The following is a 20329-nucleotide window of genomic DNA, read 5'->3' as shown; positions in this document are numbered from 1 at the left end:
CTTCCCACTCACACACACAAGCACTGCCAGTGAATTAAGGAGACTCTCTTGTTTGCCTTTGGTCTTTGGGGACTAACTCTGGAGGGTCCTCAGACAATCCAGGGAGAAGAGAGCCCTGGTCAGTAAAGCTAAGTGTCCTAGTAAGCTGGGCAGGTAGGAGCTCAAGTGATCAATCTGAGCTTTTGAATAAAAAATTTCAACCTTATTCCAGACTGGTCATATCAGTTATATTAGTAAGTTGTGAGCTAGAACACTCTTAACTTTCATTTCAGACTTGAATTCTATTCTGTTTTTATCTCTAATATAAGCACAGATTGAAGATTTTTCTAACATATTCCTTCACAGTTTTAAAAGCAAAAAATGTAAAACTCAAAAGGCCTCCCATCCAAACAAAATGCCAAAATACTCAAGTTAAAATGGCATGGCTCAAACTGCTACACAGAAATGCTAACATAAAATGTAGCATCACCCTGTATAAAGTAACAGCACACAGTAATTTTATTCATCTAAAACATCCAGATACTAAGGAGATCACAAGATTTGATTGTCTCCTAGAAATAAATAAGCCAAGGAAATAATGCATCTAAATTCTTGTCCCAGTTTTCTAATTAATAAACTAACCATGATGTCTGCTTACACATTTTGGTGGCCACAGTATTTTAGAAGCAGCCATTCAAGTTTGCTTAAAAGACACATTATTGTGTTAAAAGACACATTCTATTAATAAGTAGAAACTGCCTATTACTATCTGCCTATTATGTACTTCTCAGAAATCATCTCACTTAGTTCTTTCAACAGCCTTGCTTGGCAGGATGATGCAAGAGTTTGGGTACATTCAGACTACCTAGATTCAAGTGAAGTTGATGTTAAACTTTGGAACTCTTCCAATTTAAATCCCAAACTCCATCAATATCAGCTGAATGACTCTTAGGCTATCTCTCATGTTAAAATACTTCAGCATAAACAGGGTGATAGGTTCAGAGTCAGGTTTAAGATAAACTCCAGTTGCAGCTAGCATTTAGTTTCACCACCCAGGGTGCCTCAGTTTGGTTTTTTTTTTTTCCCCATCAGAGAGTGTACATTCTAGAGTTGAGATGGCTTCTATTAGCTATATTTCTGTCAACACTGTGTGTCTCACTAATAAGCTGATTAGAACTGGCTCTTCTTTGAGGGAAATGAATAATGGTCATTAAAATGCAAGGACTGGCTGAGATATTTTAGAGATATTATTGTTGAAATAAACTCTAGATCCAAGAAGGAATGGCTCCTGTCCTGGTGCCATATCTGCAAACCAAAACTTAGATCACATTCCTGGCCCTGTAAATGTCCCACTCAACCAGAAATAGATTACATCCAGTCAGCCAATCTGCAAATGCCAAGCCAGCTCTGGGCTCGGTACTTATTTCCTTATTCATTCTCTGTTTCTCTTCCTTGTTTCTTATTCTTTAAGCTTTAAAAGCTCCTTTCCTCCCACCCCATGGCTCAGCAGGTAAGGAATTTGCCTGCAATGCAGGAGACGCAGGAGATGTTGGTTCAATCCCTGGGTCAGGAAGATCCCCTGGTGTAGGAAATAGTGACCCACTCCAGTATTCTTGCCTGAAGAATCCCATGGACAGAGAAGCCTGGTGGGCTACAATCCATGGGATTGCAAAGAGTCAGACATGACTGATGACTAAGCACAGCACAGCATCCCATTTTGCAGTTCTCTGGACCCTTGGGAATGGAGATTGCACACTTCGTGAAGTGTTAATGTTTGTTTATATCAAATTGTATTAAATTGTCTTCTTTAATAACTTTTGTGGTTTTTCCTGTAGTCACTTAAGGATGTGAGAGTTGGACCATCACGAAGGCTGAGTGCCAAAGAATTGATACTTTCAAACTGTGGTGCTGGAGGAGGCTCTTGTGAGTCCCTTGGGCAGCAAGGAGATCAAACCAGTCAATCCTATAGGAAATAGACCATGCATATTCATTGGAAGGACTCATATTGAAGCGGAAGCTCCAATACTTTGGACACCTGATACAAACAGTAGACTCACTGGAAAAGACCCTGATGCTGTGAAAGATTGAGGGCAAGAAGAGAAAAGGGGCAGCAGAGGATGAGGTGGTTGGATAGCATCACCGACTCAATGGACATGAATCTGAGCAAACTCCTGGAGATAGTGGAGGACAGACAAACCTGGCGTGCTGCAGACCATGGATTACAAAGAGCAAGACACCACTTTGAGACTGAACAACAACAACAAATTCATTTTTAACATTATTCCCTCCTGCAAACTCAGTGTGTAAGAATCTAGTTCCCTTGAAGTTGGGGGCCTAGGCTTTTATCCTAATATCTGCTAATACTATCCTAATAGTCTTCAATCCACACACTGACTGGACTTCTGGGAGCTTGATGCTTACTATAAGAGTAATTGGGATCCTCCCTCTGTAATTTGTCATCTGCCTGCAGGAAATTTCATGCAAAGTGGTGGATAGAAAACAGGAAAGCTCAGAAAACTGGAAGTAGGAGGAAGAGAGAAAAGGGGAGCAGAGTTGAGACTGGTGTTAGCTTGCAGTAGATCATCAGTGATTGTTTAGAGGATCAGCACAGGGCTGTTCATCATGATTGATCTTGGAACTGAATTGGGGGAAGGAAGGAAGAAGAGCCCTCAGGTGACTAAGGACAGTAGGATCAGTGGACAGTAGATTCCAGTGAAAAAGGACGGTTCAGAGTTGGGGATGTGAGAAGAAATGGCATAGAAAATCAGAGAGTTGAATGCAACTCAGAATATGGAGTGGAAACTATTGATTGTCCAATCACATGAGAATGGGTGACTAAGGGTAGATACCCAAAGGTTCATCTGCCTAAGATTTTTGAAATTATCAAGAACTATGGTAGAAGCAGGGCTGGCAAGAGTCACAGTGAATCAGGAACTGAAACCTTCAAGAATTGTGGAAGAGTGACCTCAAGGGTGATTACTGACTGACCAATAAAATGAAACTACCGAGTCTACAATTCTGGTTATTTATCTACATAAATGGTGTTATATATACCGTAGGGACATACTGATATTTGGTTCTTTTATTATGTAAGACTAGGCTAGTTTAGCATGCCTAATTAAAGGATGAATTACTACATCAAAAAGCCTCCTAGATTTCTTTAAAGTTTATTTAAGTATTACTGTAATTTTTAAAAATTATAGCTGATTTACAATGTTGCATTAGTTTCAGGTGTACAACACAGTGATTCAGTTATACATACATACACACCTATTGTTTTTCAAGGTCTTTCCCCTTAGAGGTTGTTTATTTTATATATAGTAGTTGCCTTGCATGCATGCTCAGTTGTGTTTGATTCTTTGTGACCGCATGGACTGCAGCCCATCAGGCTACCTTGCCCATGGAATTCTTCAGGAAAGAATACTGGAGTGGATTGCCATTCCCTCCTCCAGGGGATCTTCCTGACCTGGGATTGAACCTGAGTCTGCCATGTCTTCTGCATTGGCAAGCGGATTCACTACTGCTGAGACACTGGGGAAGCCCCCATGTACAGTGGCGTGTATATGTTAATCCCAATCCCCTAATTTATCCCTCCTCCCCTTGTCCCCTTTGGTAACCATAAATTTTGTTTCTATATCTATCGGTCTAAAATATTTTTTTTTTCCTGAAAAACACTGTTTTGTACTTAGATAAATAATAATGCCTTTATGAACAGAGGAAAGAGAAGAGCAGAATCTGGGTGTTTAATAGCGCTTCTCAAATTTCTGTTTGAAACTATTCACTCTAGATATGTTTTTGCACTATACAAATTGCATAATTTCTAAAATATCTTGCAGAAGATAGGTAACTTTTAATAGCAAAAAGATCCAAAGGCACACGTCTGCTCTCCATCCATCCTTTTAAGAGGTGGCCCTCCTCCACCAGGTACTCAGGCCAGGCAGACTTGCCACCATCAGAAAGCACATGTGTATCTGCCCTTAGGTGTTCTGGTTAATTTTAAATGATTAATTCGAGACTTTGCATCTCTCACTAAAATGGGGATTTATTATTCTCTTAACATAAAAATAATTCATTCAGAGCATATATCAAATCAGTAGAAATTTCACTATAATACAAATAAACTCACAGTAAGTTGAAAATTAAAATGGCATGCTTAATTAAAGACCCAGGACCCTCTCCTGCTAAAACTATAATTAGCTTTTGCCAAGCCTGGAATAAAACACTATGATGACTTTATTCATTGACTATAAATCTCATCCTTCTGCATTGATTTTCTACCCTGTATTTCCTTTTTCATTCTCTAGAGAGGAAAAAAAATGCTTATATATGTCATATTTTAAGCATGTGTTATGCTACTTTTAAGTGTACTACTTACATAGCTCAGTGACTAGTGAGTTATATTCTAAATGATCCACCCCATTACAGTGACTTTAGATAATGTATTACTCCTTCTGAACAGGAGGAGGTTCTAGGCAAGTGCATAGTAGGTTTTCCAGGTGCTGGAGAGATTCTTTACATACCTGCTTTCCTGTCTTCACACTGATACGGCAAGAAGAGTGAATTATTCTCCACATGCATTTTATAGATGAGGGAAACTGAATTTCAGTGAGGTTAAGAAATACACTCAAAGTCACATTTAGTAATTTTCTGCAGGAACTTCGGGATAGATGTCAGATGAAGTTTGTTGCTATATTGTTCCAAGGTCCACAGCCTTTCCACGCTGCCCCAGGGAGGTGATAATCATATGGTTAATAATTACAGTAGCTAACATTCATGGAGGAAAATCCACTGGAGGAGCGCATGGCAACCCACTCCAGTATTCTTGCCTGTAGAATCCCCATAGAGAGTGGACCCTGGAGGGCTACGGTCCAAAAGGTTGCAGAGGCAGATATGAGTGAAACGACTTAGCACAGCACGCACAACAGTGACTGGGGCTTCCCAGATGGCACAGTGGTAAAGAATCTGCCTGCCAATGCAGGAGATGCAAGAAACACAGGTTTGATCCCTGGGAGGGGAAGATCCCCAGGAAAGAAAATGACAACCCACTCCAGTATTCTTGCCTGGAAAATTCCAAGGAGAGAGGAGCCCAGTGGGCTACAGTCCAAGCAGTCACAAAAAGTTGTACACAGCTGAGCACAACATTTATTGGGAACCTGAAAATGACCAGGCAGGTATATGTTGTTTTATCTCCAACAACCTTATGATTAAGACATAAAGATTTAGAGAAGGAAAGTAATTTACCTAAGATCATGTAATAAACAGTCAACCTAAGTGAGACACAAATCTCCACTCTCCTGAGTTCTGACCTCAAACGGTAAATAGATAACTACCCTCAATAGATGTTCTGCTATAACATGAAGGTATGAAGGGAGGAGAGAAAAAAATCAAGTTTAGACTGTTTTATTTATTTTCTTAATTTGGTAGCTCAGATACTTCCTTTAGATTTCTGCAAAACTCATAAAACTGAAATAATGATGTTTTAGATATTTAAATGTTAAATGATTTTAAAAAGAATCATTCCAAATGATGCAGATGTCTCAATTTACTGGTGACTCTTTTTAGAGATAAATTGACTTTTTCTTTTCTTTTTTTTTATGAACCATTTAAAAAGTCTTTATTGAATGTGCTATAATACAGAGATTGAACCTGCAACCCCTGCATTGGAAGGTGAAGCCTTAACCACTAGACTGCCAGGAAAGTCCCTACTAGTGCTTTTGATTTTGCTCACAGCATGACCTTTTTGCTCATTCTTAACCGAAGATTTCCATAACAGGAATTCCTATCTGGGTGGGCTGAATTAACAAAAGGCAGTAAAACAGTGAGGATAAGCTTATGACTTAGCTCCTGATATGGGTAAATGAGCCTTGAAATCTTTTATTCTTGGTTACTCAGTATGTACATGCATACCTTTGGCCACTGCTAGGCATAAAAGCAAAATCGGAACATGCACAACATGGAAAAAAAAAATCATGACTGCTACCGCACACAATTTTTTTAGAATCTGTTATTAAACTATATAAGAAAACAGATGTATTACTCTTTTTACTTTTAAAAGAATTGCTGACCTTGTGTTAAAAATTAAATTTCTCATACGACCAGTCACACATTAGGTCCTAAATCATATCTGTTTTATGATCGAATGAATAAACATAACTTCAGTTTGCGCCTCGTGCATTCCTTAGAGACAGAGTCAGGCCTTTCACAGGTGGTTAGCAGTAAGTCCGCGGAAGAGGCGGGCTGTCCAGACGTTTACCTGAACAGGGTCTGCACGTTGACGATGGTTTTGGCGTCCGCCATGTAGTCTTCCTCGGCACTCATGGTACTTTCTTTGTCCACGACCACCATGTTGGCAGCAAAAGTCACTCCACACCTGAGTAAGTCATCTAGGCTTTGATAAAAATCAACAGAGAAAAGTGAACTTTCAATATATCTCAGTGTTAGGATGGTGCTGAAACTCACCTACCCGCTCCCCCACGCTTATAGGCATAGAGGTTACTGTTATAGGTGGCTTGCACAGAGTGGACACTGATAGATGTCATGGGAACTAATACAATATTCTCCAGAGATATGAAATAAATTGCATTTGGGGGTTCTTTATGCTTCATTAGATCTCAATAATTTCAAAGCATATGTATTAAGGATCTTTCTTTAATAATATTTATGAATTTTATAAATAAGGTCTGAAAACACCAATTTTGCAGTCACACAGAATGAGAGCATGTTTGAACTTTGTTTTTACAGTTAGCATATTATTTTAAAAAATGGCATTTGCATTTTTTAAAAAATCTCTGAGGCACTTCTGGTAAGAATAAAAATGAACATATATTTAGATGATCAAGCCTAACAAGGAAATATATTTATTAGAGATATTTATTTTTAAATGTCTATTTGTCTATGTGAAGCTATGTCTTATAGATTGGTTCTACACAGCCAAAAACATGTAAAACATATAAATATCATTTGCTTTCAAGCCTACCTTTTAGATACTTTTTGAGCAAGGGATTAAATGAATTAAATTTGTTGGTTGCAGGAAACAATTGCTAAACTGAGACATAAGTTCCTATTGAGTCAGTCATCTCCCATATTAGTGATAAAAAATTTACCTAACATTGAATTTAAAAACAATGTTATAGTAAAAGCTGAAACAAGAAAACCATTTTTCATTGCCTCTGCTTCACACAAATTTCAAACATAGGACTGAATTGGAGAAAGGAGATTATACTTGAGTGAATGCAAGGGTATTCTAGGTTCAGAGTTGACTGAAGACAAATAAGAAAAATTGGGCTAACTGATTTCCACATCTTCCAATTTAAAGTAAAAAGTGTAAAACTCAAAGAGCAGTAGCTCCTTTTAGATTCTTAAAAGGAACAGTTAATTCTCCTAAAGATCGTCTCAAACTGCATGATCCCTTGAATTAGCCATCTCACATTAGAGGGGATTATTTTCCTCTTACAGGAAGGCAAGAGGCAAGATTTCTTACTCTGTTAAACGGTGAGAAAGTATTACCAAAGCTTTGAGTCCAAGATTCCCGGAATAGCCCAGAAAAAATATTTTGCTTGAATCAGGCACAGTGTTCTATAGCAGGGATTTTATGGCTAAAACTGTGGAAACAGAATGTTATCCCAAATAAATTTCCTATGGTGAGAGGGGCCAGGACCATAACATCTAATCAATATGATGACCAAGCTTAAATTTCCAGGAATACTTTACTAGGGTGTTCTTTTTATCTAGGAAATTTATAATTATTCTTACATCTGTTAAAATACTTTTTAAAGGAAAGAAGAAGTTGGAAAGCGAATATGATCCCTTGGGGACCATAAAAACGATGCTAAATCTTATGATTTCACACACTATTATTATAGGGTTAATTCACTTTTTCATGTTTCACCTCTTACGATCTTTATTTCCCCCATTAAACAAATTGTCTATATAGGAAAAGGAAAAGTTAATTAATAAAAGGTAACCTTAATCAAAAAATGATACCCAGAAGTTGTAATAAAAATGAATATTTCATCATCAATAAATCGAGGAAGTTGAGACTTGACAAAAAAATTCACTATGAGAATATTTGTACTAAACAGTTACTTGCTAGTAAAACCTGTACATAACAGTTAATGCCATACTGAAAATACTGGCTGTTGTAGTTTACACATAACATTGGCAAATGATTTTAGTAATTATCATTGAATATGAGTTTAAATCTAATGAAATTTATAGGATCTATATAAATTTAGAGTGGCATTTCTGAATCACATTTCTGAATCACAAAGAATTTTTATTCTTCATGTTTTAACTTTAGCTTATTTGTATTCATTTAGAATTGTATTTTATTCTTTATCTTTTTAGTAGACTACCACTTTGTTTTTATAATTCTGTGTGTATCACAATTTCTTCCCACTATCTTATCTACAAAGACTGTTTTTAATTAAGCATGAGTGCTTTACACAGTTTGGCCACCAGATGGCGGCACAAGAAAAAAGTCCATATGGTTGAAAAAGTTACAGATAATCTAATTGGGAACGGCTCTCTTTCTACCCTTCTCTAAGACTTTCTTTTTGAGGAGAACCAGAATGTGAAGGTATAAATATAAAGGAATGTTTGTGAGAGCGTTTTAACTCATTCATAGATTTTGTTTGCTCATCATTTATGTTTAAGGAAAATTTCAAACATTAGCAGAAGAGAATACTATAGTGAATCTCCTGTACCAATTACCCAGTTTCAAAAATTGGTGACTTGTACTCAATCCTTTTTCACCTCTAATCCTAGGAATTTGATCCTTTCCATTCTTCCTTTCCTCTCCATTAATACTTTTATAAAGGGAGAATTCATTTTATAGTTTACATCAGAAAAGATGGATGAGAGGCTTATTTTGTATCTTCTAAATATAATGTCCTAATGAATTTTAATAGAATACTATTACTATCACATCAAAGAAACATTACTAATGATAAAATATGGGTTGATTTCACTTTCATGGATTCAAATAGTAGTTTTAGTACCTCTATATTTTAATTAGTTGGTTAGCATTATGACAACAGTAATGTAAATTATATTAATGTAGCTGTTCAGTTGCTAAGTTGTTGCCAACTCTCTTGCGACTTCATGGAAAGTAGTCTGCCAGGCTCCTGTGTCCACGGGATTCTCCAGGCAAGAGGACTGGAGTGGATGGCCATTTCCTACTCCAGAGGGTCTTCTTGACCCAGGGATTGAACCTGCATCTCTTGCATTGGCAGGTGGATTCTTTACCACGGAGCTACCAAGGAAACCCAGGCATATTCATGTAGAATGGAGACTAAATGTGTGTTAACCTGTTTGGCCATTAATGTACCCACAGTCAATAAACACTCTCAAAGTCACAAACCTTTGTTTTTTTTTAACATCTACAAGATGAAATGTAAACACGGGAGTTCTCAGTGGATAACTTTCAGCATATTATTTGCAATGGTCTGGCTGATTTTTTTTTTTTTAGAATGGAAGATTAACACATTTTATAAGCATATTAGTTTTATGATCTTTTAATTTTAGTATTTGTTACCATGTCATGTTCATGCATAGAAAGGAATTTGTATTTTAAAGCTGAAGCATCACACACATTTGACCTTTAATTAACAAATTATTAGAAATTACAGACTCTAATATGTTCTAAGAATAAACTAAGGAAATGCTCCAATTAAAAAATTTGACTTAAAAATGAGCATTCCAAATTATTTTAAAGTTTTCCAAAAGTAACGGTAATGATACCAATGCAGCGCAATGCTGAAGTTCTAGGTTCTCTCTAGCACAATGTTAACAGTTAGAAATCTTACTGCTGTAGATGACACAAAACCGAAGTGGTTTAGAAATGGAACAAGACTGACATGCAACAAGATCTGCTTAATTTAACAACAGATTACTGCTTAGGAAGTTTGAATGCAAGATGTGTAACACAGGAACATAAGCTCTACATGCAATATACATCATATTTACAACACTGAAAGGGCAGATTACACTCAACATGCAACATCGGGGCACAGCACATGACAAGCACAGGACACCACACTGGTGAGGGTGCCAAAGATTTTGTCACCTACTTGTCAATAGAGCCCACCATGTAGTAAACCATTGGAAACCAACAGATGGCATCCAGAAAATGCATGTCTGGCCTAAGTAGCACATGGGTTACAAAATGAAACACAGTGTCACAACAGTGGCAGCACTTCTAGGGAAGGAAGTAAGCTGACTCAGTTCTCATTTCCAATACTAAATGCCATTGACAAGATTAATTTTCAAGTGCCTTTTCTCAACATTAATTTTAAAATGTCACTTTTACTTGTTATGAATAATACAATGCACTAATTTAAAAAAAAGTTGCATTTCTGCTTTCTAAATCAGAAACATTATGGCAGTATTCTACAAAAACACCAAATTGATACTCTTAGTTTATGACTAAAAAATATTTTCAATGAGTTTGAAATGATTCATCCTGAGAAAGTCTTGTAAAATGGGAAATTAGTGATTTTCTTGATGATATAAAATATAAGAAACTAAATTATTGTGTCTCTCTAGAGTAATTTTCTCTAAGAGATACAGAGAATCACCACATGTCCCTTAATATATCAGCCTATGAGTAAATAAATATAGTATTTGTACCCATGCAATATATATATATATATAATACAGAATTAAAAGGAAAGCATTTCACCTTTTACACTACTGATTTTCTCAATATACACTGTTGAGCAAATTGTATTATAACTGAAATCTTTACTCTTTATGCACGTTTGGGGAAAGACTTATAAACCTGGAAGCTTCCTTAGAAATTACCTAATCCATTGTATTCATTTTATAAAGTTATCCATTCTTTCATGCATCTATTCATGCAGCATCTCTGAATCCAAGAGTTTTTCATATTAGACATTTTGGTATACTAAGATGTATGCAAATATATATATATATCTTGTTAGCTTCTACTACAAGAAATAGAGCTTTTGGAACACATAAGTAAAAACACAAAATTATAGAATATGCTGAAAAATAAGGAATGGGTTGCATTCGGAAAACAGAATAGAGGAAATATTTAATTTGGATGTTGAAGGATGAGTGGAAGATGGACCAGTAAGGGGGGAGGAAAGGGCACTTCTAGGCAAAGGGGAGAACAGCCCCAACAGCGTCCCAGCCAGAAGTCTCTCCTCCCTGATTCATTTCTTCCTGTTGATCAATCTCATCTCTCTTCACTTTAAAGAAAAATAATATTTAGTACAGTGAATCATTAAAATAAAACATCTGAAGAATCTCACTGTTGATGACATTTGCACCATCATTCCTAAAATGACTTCCTAGGATTTTAAGTGGTCCCATATTACTACATATTATAAATGTACCACAGTTCATTTTTTAAAAAGCCTCAATTATTCAGTTTCTAAGTTCTTTTCACTTTTATGCTATTAATCCCTGGAGTGACAAGCTATTTCTAATGTCTTGTTATTATAAAAATTATTGCTCTGGACTTTTTCTGGTGACTTTTTTCCTAGTATTTGGTTTTATCATTTGCCCCAAAACATGCATAGAAGTTTTCCCACTAGTGAATCACAGGATACAAATATTTGTAAAGCTCATGGTGTAGGTTGGTTTCACAAATACAATCATATATACTCCCAGTAGCGGTCTTGGCTAGTGCCTGCCAATTCTTCTCCTTCTGGGTGCTGCTTCTTACAATTAGAATGGGTATTCACACTGTTCATTTCAGACCTTCTATGCTTAATGACACAGACTGGGACAACACTGAGGTTCCGTGGCATTTTGAAAGATCCTTTTGAATGTGTCATTTGGGGCGGGGGTCATTATTTTATCTCTCTTTGCTCTTACATAGTTCCAGTCAAATAAAATGAATAGCTCAATAACTTACATAGCAGAATTATGTTCATAATTCCTTGTTATTAATTGCACAGCTATACCCTGTGTGAAATAATCTCCTAATTTAAAAAATCCAGATCTTTCCATTGTTTACACTATCTTCTCTGATCATTTGTCCACTGTAACATATCCGTCTTCCAAAGACTTAGAACAGTACTTGATGTTATCAAATAATTCAACTTGATAAAGATACCAAAAAGTTTTCCATGTGATGAGAAGTACTGGAGTCGCAAGGAACAAAGTAAATCTTTATGTTATGCCAAACCTTCTATTAGACTTAAAACTGAAGATCTGGCCTTTGTATTTTATTGCTCTGTTGAGTAGAAATCATTCAAAGTACTTAAACATCAAAATTACTGCCTGCTGTTAGGAAACTTGTGAATCTTACAGACATGCCATGCCGCCACAAACATGCATTTATTATACAATGCACAAGCAATCTTTCACATCTTTAGAAATTAACATCTGTATTATGGTAGCACGCTTCATCCTTTCATGAATTCAGCAATGTTACAAGGCAAGGCAAGTCATTTGAAACTTGGTAAATATATAATTCTGATGAAGTATATCTAACGTAGGGAGTCTAGTATGCCATGTGCATGAGTGATCAGTCACTAAGTCCTGTCTGACTCTTTGCGATTCTATGGACTGCAGCCCACCAGGCTCCTCTGTCCATGGGATTTTTCTAGACAAGAAAACTGAATGGGTTGCCATTTCCTCCTCCAGGGGATCTTCCCAACCCAGTGACTGAACTCTGATTCCTCTACCTCCTGCATTACAGGTGGATTCTTTACCACTTGAGCCACTGGTAAGGTCAGACTTGGCAAAATTTGACTTGTATAGTAAGTAGATCCACCCACTCCTTCTACTGATAAAGGTGGCTTGAAAGGACACCTGAAATATAAGGAATATATCAATCATACATGTGTATGTACTATGCTGACACATTTAAGTAAACTGGCAAAGGTCTTTATGGCACTAAACTGCTTACTAAAGTAAAAATGAGCACAGCATTAATCAGTCTTATCTGTAATTCAGTTAATAAAGATGACTATTTATGAGTCTAAATATCTTTACAAAGACTTTCATTACAAAAATTGTGATTATACACAATTATGAATTAACCAGTTAATTGTAGGAAATGAAAAGTTTCATGAAATTTCATGGATTTTCAAGTTGAAGATCCCCATTTAACTAATAATTATAATAAACTTGTGGGCTTCCCTGGTGGCTCAGATGGTAAAGAATCTGCCTACAGTTCAGGAGACTTGGGTTCAGTTCCTGTATGAGGAAGATCCCTTGGAGAAGGGAATGGAAACCCACTCAAGTATTCTTGCCTGGAGAATCCCACGGTCAGAGAAGCCTGGAGGGCAACAGTCCATTGGGCTGCAAAGAGTTGAACACGGTTGAGCAACTAACACTATAATAAACTCATTTTTTAAATTTCAAATTCAAGAAATGAATGTATGAGACAGTTTATTTTGTTAGCATTTCATAATGCCACTTTTAAGCTTATTTCTTCCTGAAAAATGAAGTAGTATTTTAATTTCAACAACTTGAAATAAATTTCCTTTGTTGCTGTTGTTGTAAATTGGGTTTTCACAGAAACTTACCCATTAGTTTGAATAGTGACAACGTCCTGTTGTTGATCGGCACAAGTAGGAAAACTACATTTCTGGACTGGCTTTCATGAGTCAGATACTCTGCTAGTGCTCCATATACATTATTTTATATAATTGCAAAATAAGATAAATGTTCTCATTTTACAAATGAAACAATTGAGGCTTTCAGAAATTTGGTAACACACAGCCTATCAAGAGGGTCAGTTAGATCTTATTTCAGATCTGTGTGAGTCTAAGACGTGAATGTTTTTAATAAGGACCCTGATATATCAGACAGTTTACCATTGCTTTTGAAATAAGCTGAACTGGAGCCTACTTGTACCTATATGTGCTAAGAAGATTGATTTAGTAAAGGGATACTTTAAACAAGATGTTGTAAAAGTTAAGAAGATAAACCTGAATCTTGTACTTTAAATCAGCTTAGCTTTGGGTAATATATTCTGAAGTTTTTTGACTCACTTTTCCATCTCTTATATGAAATGGTATCATCAGATGACTAGATGACCTTTAAGGTTGAAGCAGTAATCAAAATGTTTAAAATCAGTATGGTGCCACAGCAGAATAGAACAGATGACCAACCAATCAGAACTGAGACCAGTTCTGATGAACCAGTATCCAGTGCAAGATTAGCATATGAAATGCAGAAGGCGTTTTATTTCGAAACATTATGAACATTTACTTTGACATATTTTGTATGAGAATATCATAAATTTAATTTACATTTTAAATTCCATATTTGTGGCATCTATTTTTTATATTTAATTAACTGGTTTTTCCACTAAATCTCCTAAGTAGCCATGTATTGACATTATTTTTAACAATGCTCACATTCATTTAACATGAACTCAAATCCCAGTAAACTAACTAGTCATTGTAGAAGTGTGTGTAATTATTAGTGTGTAAATTCTTATAGCCCAGAAATATTTTAAAGAAGAAAGCATCATATTTCTTTATAATACTGTGGCCGAGATTGAAAACTACTAGCCACAGCAGAGAAACAAGTTTTTTAAAACAATTTCATTGTTTTTTAGAAAAGAGGATTGCATAAAACTTCCTGGAACATTATTTACTGGTGTTAGTTCTTGTTTCCTCATTCTCAGTCAAAGGAACAGAGAACAACAAATAAAATTGTTCGACACCACTTTTGGGAAGCACACAGGATGCTGGTCAATTTTACAGGCAGCACTTTCATCCCAGCTCTTTGAAAAAAAGTCAGACACTAAAATCATTTAACAGATGTCATGTGAATACTTGGATTTCAAACTGTAGGTCCTTAGGAAAGCAAAGAAAAATACTTAAATGCAAAATAACCTAAAGTTAAAATATTCTTGTTTGACAGATAATAAACAATGTATGTTTGCATATGTCAAAAACCTGTAACTAAAGTAAGATCACTTGGTTTAAAGAACAATGAGCTATGACTGCAGAGAAGGTTCTAATCCTAGAACCGACCTTGGAAAAAGTCATATAACTTCTTTGGCTTGTTCCTCCTTTCCATGAAATAAGAGACAGTGGTGTAATCAAGTCGCACAGACCAATTTGTTTAAATGTTATTGCAATTTGTAAGCTTTGAGCTCTTAAGCTGCTTGGTACATCTTTCTGAGGATAAATCATGCTATATGACATGGATATATTTTTTATGGAAATAAAGCATGAAATAAAGGCTAAGTGTCTACTGGGATGACTGCCATATAGTAAATGCCCAGCAATTATGACTATAATGAACAAAGGTAGTGATAAAGATTATTAATTTTATTAAATGTTCACTATGGTCTTATTTAGGTAAAATAATCTCCGATAAAAGCTACATGTATACTTACATTGAATTACTGACCAGCTTTCCAGTAACTAAGAGAAACAGAATTTTCAGATTTTCTGATTAATGATTGATCAGATTCAAGAATTAAGACTGTGGACACAATCGCTTGATTTTATAATTCTATGATACAAATCAATCAATAATGCAGTAATTGAGCATTTTGGTAATTTGTTAATTCAAAACCCAACAGAAAGGGAACGATTTAGCCATGGCAATTCCAAAGTCTACACAAGATACACAGGTTATGAAACCCTAACTCCTGCCACCTGCTTACTGGGATAAAATGGGATTAGTGATTCTGAAATAAGATTGTTTAGGGAAACTAGATACGGAAAAGGACAAAAGTAAACTCCATTGCCAAATTTGCTGAGATTGACTCTTTTGCAAAGTACAATATTGTGATTTATAAGGAATGTGTATTTGGCATTCGCATTCAGATTCCTCACATGTCTTTGGTCTTCACCACATTTTCTAGCTCACAACTCCCAAAACCCTTGGAATTTCCTGAATGACAAGAGTCGTGGGAGCATCTTCTGTTAATAATATTTGATCTCTTACCCTCCTGAAATCACTTCAGAGACATGAAGATGAAATGGGTGTCTTGTTCTTCATAACAAGCCTCTTTCCAAAACAACTCGGTTTATGTTAACGAGGTGACATTTGGAATGTAGCTAAGGACGAGGCTGTTTGCCAGGGAAACCAGCCTGAATAAAGAGTGGGAGCTTCAGTCCCACTTCCTGATTTTTGAGGAAGGGGTAGGGGCAAGAGATTGAGTTAAATTACCAATGACCAATGATTTAGTCAACTGTGCCTATGTAATGAATCTTCTATTAAAAACCCCAGAAGACACAGTTCAAAGAACTTCCAGGCTGGTGAACAGGTAGAGATTTGGTGACAGTGATGCTCTTTCCCCATATCTTGCCTTGTGCATCTCTTCCACCAGTTTTTCCTAGTTATATGCCTTTATAATAAGCTGGCAATCAAGTCAGTAAAATGTTTATCTGAATTCTGTGATCTGCTCTACCAAATAACTTGACCCTGAGTAGGTGCTGGTGGAAACCTCTGAGTTACAGCCAGTGTGTCAGAAGTACAGGTAACAACCTGGACTTGCTTGCAACTGGCATCAAAGTTCATGGAGGGGGTCATTGAAACTTCCAGACTATTGCTGTTGTTCAGTGGCTGAGTTGTGTCCAACTATTTGTGATCCCATGGACTGCAGCACTCCAGGCTCCCCTGTCCTTCATGATCTCCCAGAGTTTGCTGAAACTCATGTCCATTGAGTTGGTGATGTTATCCAATCATCTCATCCTCTGCCACCCCTTTCTCCTCCTGCCCCCAGTCTTTCCCAGCATTAGGGTCTTTTTCAGTCTACAGCTGATCAGTTATAGCGTGATAACCTGGCTTGTGATTGACTTCTGAAGTGGGGGTGGGGAAATTTTGTAGAACTGAAACTTCAACCTGGGAAGCTAATGCTATTTCTGGGTAGAGAGTATCAGAACTGAGTTGAATTCCCCGAGAACTGAGCTGGAGTCTGGAGAACTGGTTATTGGAGGTGTGGAAAAACCCTCACACACACACACACACACACACACACACACACACACACACACACATTGAATTTGGGTCCCAGAACCCGATTAGGAGTTTTATACATCAGGACCAGGAATTATACCTTGAAATAATATTAAAGAAGGTGAAAGAATAATTTTTACCCATTACTTTACACAGGGATGCTGTAGGCACAGTTCTGCTTCTTTTTTTTTCAAGCCTCTTCCTCTCTGCTTCTCTGTATTCTGAGGCCTGAGTTGACTCACTTTAATCCAAGCCATAGGACATGGGAACTCATGCTCTAAGTCATGCCTGAGTTGCACAAGCATGTATGCTTAGTCATATCTGACTCTTTGTGACCTTATAGACTGTAGCCCTGCAGGCTCCTCTGTCCATGGGATTCTCTAGCCAAGAATGCTAGAGTGGATTGCCATTTCCTCCTCCAGGGGATCTTCCCCACCCACCAGGCAGACTTTTTACTACTGAGCCACCTGCTCTAAGTCAATCAGCTTGTAAATACCCATTCACTTTTAAGGGAGTGGACACACTGCCCCATAAGTAAACAGAGCCAGCATCTGAGACGTCTGAGTTCAAACAGTGGGTGAGCATCTCCTGTGTGTTAGATCGTCCCATGCTCTATCACCCTGGCTACCCAGTAACCCACTCTTATCCTGCTAGGATTTGCTTTATTAAACTTTTATTTCATCTAACATTGGGTCTAAGTTTTTGTTTTCCTACACCTGCCCTAAATTTTCATCACCTTTCCCTAGAAACCAAAACGGTATCAAAGAAGCATTGAATCATCCGGCCTGAAAGTTCTTCAACTGAAACCTCTAGAAGTGTGCTCAAGTTTTAGAGTTGATTATCGCTGGGATTCTGATGCTAAAAAGAGATGCATCCATGAGAATCTTGATATTCATATATTCAGAATAATTAATGTCATGAAGTTATATCGGGGAGCTATCTCTGTTTTGAGAAAATTCTTTTCATAAATTTTAAAAGCAGAGACAAGGCAGTGGATGTTGGCCTCATTTAGCTTATCCCAAAATCTGCATCACTTTAGAACGTAAGAGGAGAATTGGAGGATGTTAAACGATGGTATTGATTTAAGGACCATCTGCTACTAATTTGAGTCAGAGAGAGAAGTGTCGTAATTTTAGCACATACAATGGATTTGACCACAGCATTCAGTGCTGTATATTTATATCTGTATAAGGATCTTGAAATGTTTAAGTAGTCATTTTTCATGGGTATATTAATCAAACATTTTCTAAACAAAAGAAGACGGTAAAATGTAAACTATTCATGTTATGTCACAGGATATATGTTTTAACAGTGAAAGAATCATAAGAAGTAATGATGTGTTATGATATGACATAAAATGGATCATTAATATGCTTCTCTGATAATTAATGGTTCTTTACAAAGACAACAAAATTGTCCACTTTTGGCAGAGATTTTCCAGGCTAGTTGATTAATTTAAGGAAAATAACTGTAATTATTTCAGTGGCATGTTTCCCACTGGTAGAGAGATGACCATTTGCAAAAATAGTCTTAAACAAAAGGCTCAGAGTACTCTTATTATATTTTAAGTTGTATTTGTGAAACGCAATCATACTCAATGACTGTTTTGTACCACAGTACAGGATATATCTCCCATATATGCCATAATGTTTCTGATTTAAAATATTCTAAATTTAATTCTAAATTAAATTATTTTTGATAAAATATTTAAAAAAATTTGTCTTGCTTGTGTATTTTAAGATATACTTACGGGTTATCCAATAGCAGTATTACGGGATTAAGTTCTTTCTTTGGTCTATAATAAGCCCTGAGAGGAACAATAAAATTATACAATCCATTTCCAGCTGTTTCAGCTGCAACTATAATTAGCTTATTTTTGAATCCATAGGCTTTTGCGTCCTCATAGTAGTTATGCTGGCAACTCTAGAGAAGAAAAATTATACACAGAAATACCATTTTTATACTCCACTAAAATTGGGTGAAAAAACTTAGGAGACAAAGAAATGTGAAATTAGTCCATCCTAGTGAATCCTTTGTTTTCTAATCAATTTGGAAATAGTTACACTTTTCTATGCCTAATTCTCCAGCCTGAAGGTGTGCATGGACAAAACCAGTGAATTCCAGGTGTGCAGCCTGATATGGGGGAATGAAAAGGCAATGGTATGTGTGTACACACATTCTGCTGCAAAGAGGAACTTGCCACTAGATGACATCTGGGAATCAGTATTAAAGAATCATCACAATGTATATGTATATCAAAGGATCATGTTAAATACCTCAAATATATATAATTTTTATTTGTCAATCATAATTCATGAAAGCTGGAAAAATAATCTACCTCTGACTTTCATTTCCAGAAATAGAGTAACATTATAATTAAGTAACCCTGCAACATTCCAAGAACTGAATACCAAAAGGATAGATATTAAAAGGGATTTTTTTCATTAAAAAACAAACAAAAAAATCTGTAATTGTCTAAAAGTGTACCTGAGCTGGCAAGATAATGATGTAAATATCCCAAAGTAAAATACTAATACTAACAATAACAAGAACAACATAATAACACATTACCAAAATGTGTTTCCTGAGGGTATTTTGCTACTTCCAAGGGAGCTAGAATTTACTGGACTTGGCATTATTAAATCAAGATCCTTTTAAATAAAATTATTTGCCTGGAGAACTGCTTTAGCATTCTGGCTTTTTAACCTTTATGTCTTTACTTATGTTTCTTTTTATTTGGGGTGAGATTAGTTGATTCTCTGTGGATTCATGATCAACTCTGGAATATTCTCTGCCTTCATTCCTGAATAAAAAATTGCAAAACATTTTTTGGGAACAAGGTACCTCGAGTCAGCAGAATCAATAAGCAACAGAATTAGACTCACAAATATTACAGACTTCCTTGTTACTAGATTCAGAATAGAAAATGAACATGTTTACTACATTTAAGGAAATAGAAGAGAACAAGAAGATATTGGAAATATTCAGGTAGATGTTTAAAAAATTACAAATTACTCTAGTCTGGAATTAAAATGCAACTTACTCTAGTCTGGAATTAAAAGGCATCACAACTTTAAACAGACATTCAAAAAATGATTTAAATTGTACATTTTGTTCATCTGAAGGGATCAACTGCATGATTGGGTTGAAGTAATTATTCAGAATACAGGGAGAAGAGAGAAAGTAGTATGGAAAAAATTAAGATGTGTGAGAAGACAGTGTCTAATACACATTTAAACAGAATGTCTGAAAAAAAAGATGAGAATCACTATTCACGTACAGATTGACTAAGGCTTTTCTAGAATTAATGAAGCATGCAAACCACCAGGCTCTGGAAACCCAATGAATCCGAATCCAAATAAATAAAGATAAATCCAGGGTTATACACATTGTCATACTGCAGGACAATCAAGACAAGAAGAAGACCTTAAAAGCAGCCATAGAG

At 36.2% G+C, this 20329-nt stretch overlaps 1 protein-coding gene across 3 annotated transcripts in view; it reads right to left on the bottom strand.

The window, feature by feature from the left end:
• Positions 1-20329, bottom strand: part of KCNT2 (potassium sodium-activated channel subfamily T member 2) — a 437588-nt gene that overhangs the window by 77124 nt on the left and 340135 nt on the right. For 2 of the 3 annotated variants that reach the window (XM_068985919.1, XM_068985920.1), the window contains 2 exons: positions 18635-18807; positions 6233-6367 (listed from right to left, as the gene is read on the bottom strand). In XM_068985919.1, the coding sequence (XP_068842020.1) occupies positions 6233-6367; positions 18635-18807 (308 nt within the window). Of the gene's footprint in view, positions 1-6232; positions 6368-10049; positions 10122-18634; positions 18808-20329 lie in introns of all 3 variants that reach the window. The other variant, XM_068985918.1, reaches the window with a different exon arrangement.

This window comes from Capricornis sumatraensis, chromosome 14 (genome assembly GCF_032405125.1).
Source record: "Capricornis sumatraensis isolate serow.1 chromosome 14, serow.2, whole genome shotgun sequence".
NCBI classification, from domain to species: Eukaryota; Metazoa; Chordata; class Mammalia; order Artiodactyla; family Bovidae; genus Capricornis; species Capricornis sumatraensis.
The sequence above is the reverse complement of the archived record's forward strand: the minus strand, read 5'-3'. Positions and strand labels throughout refer to the sequence as shown.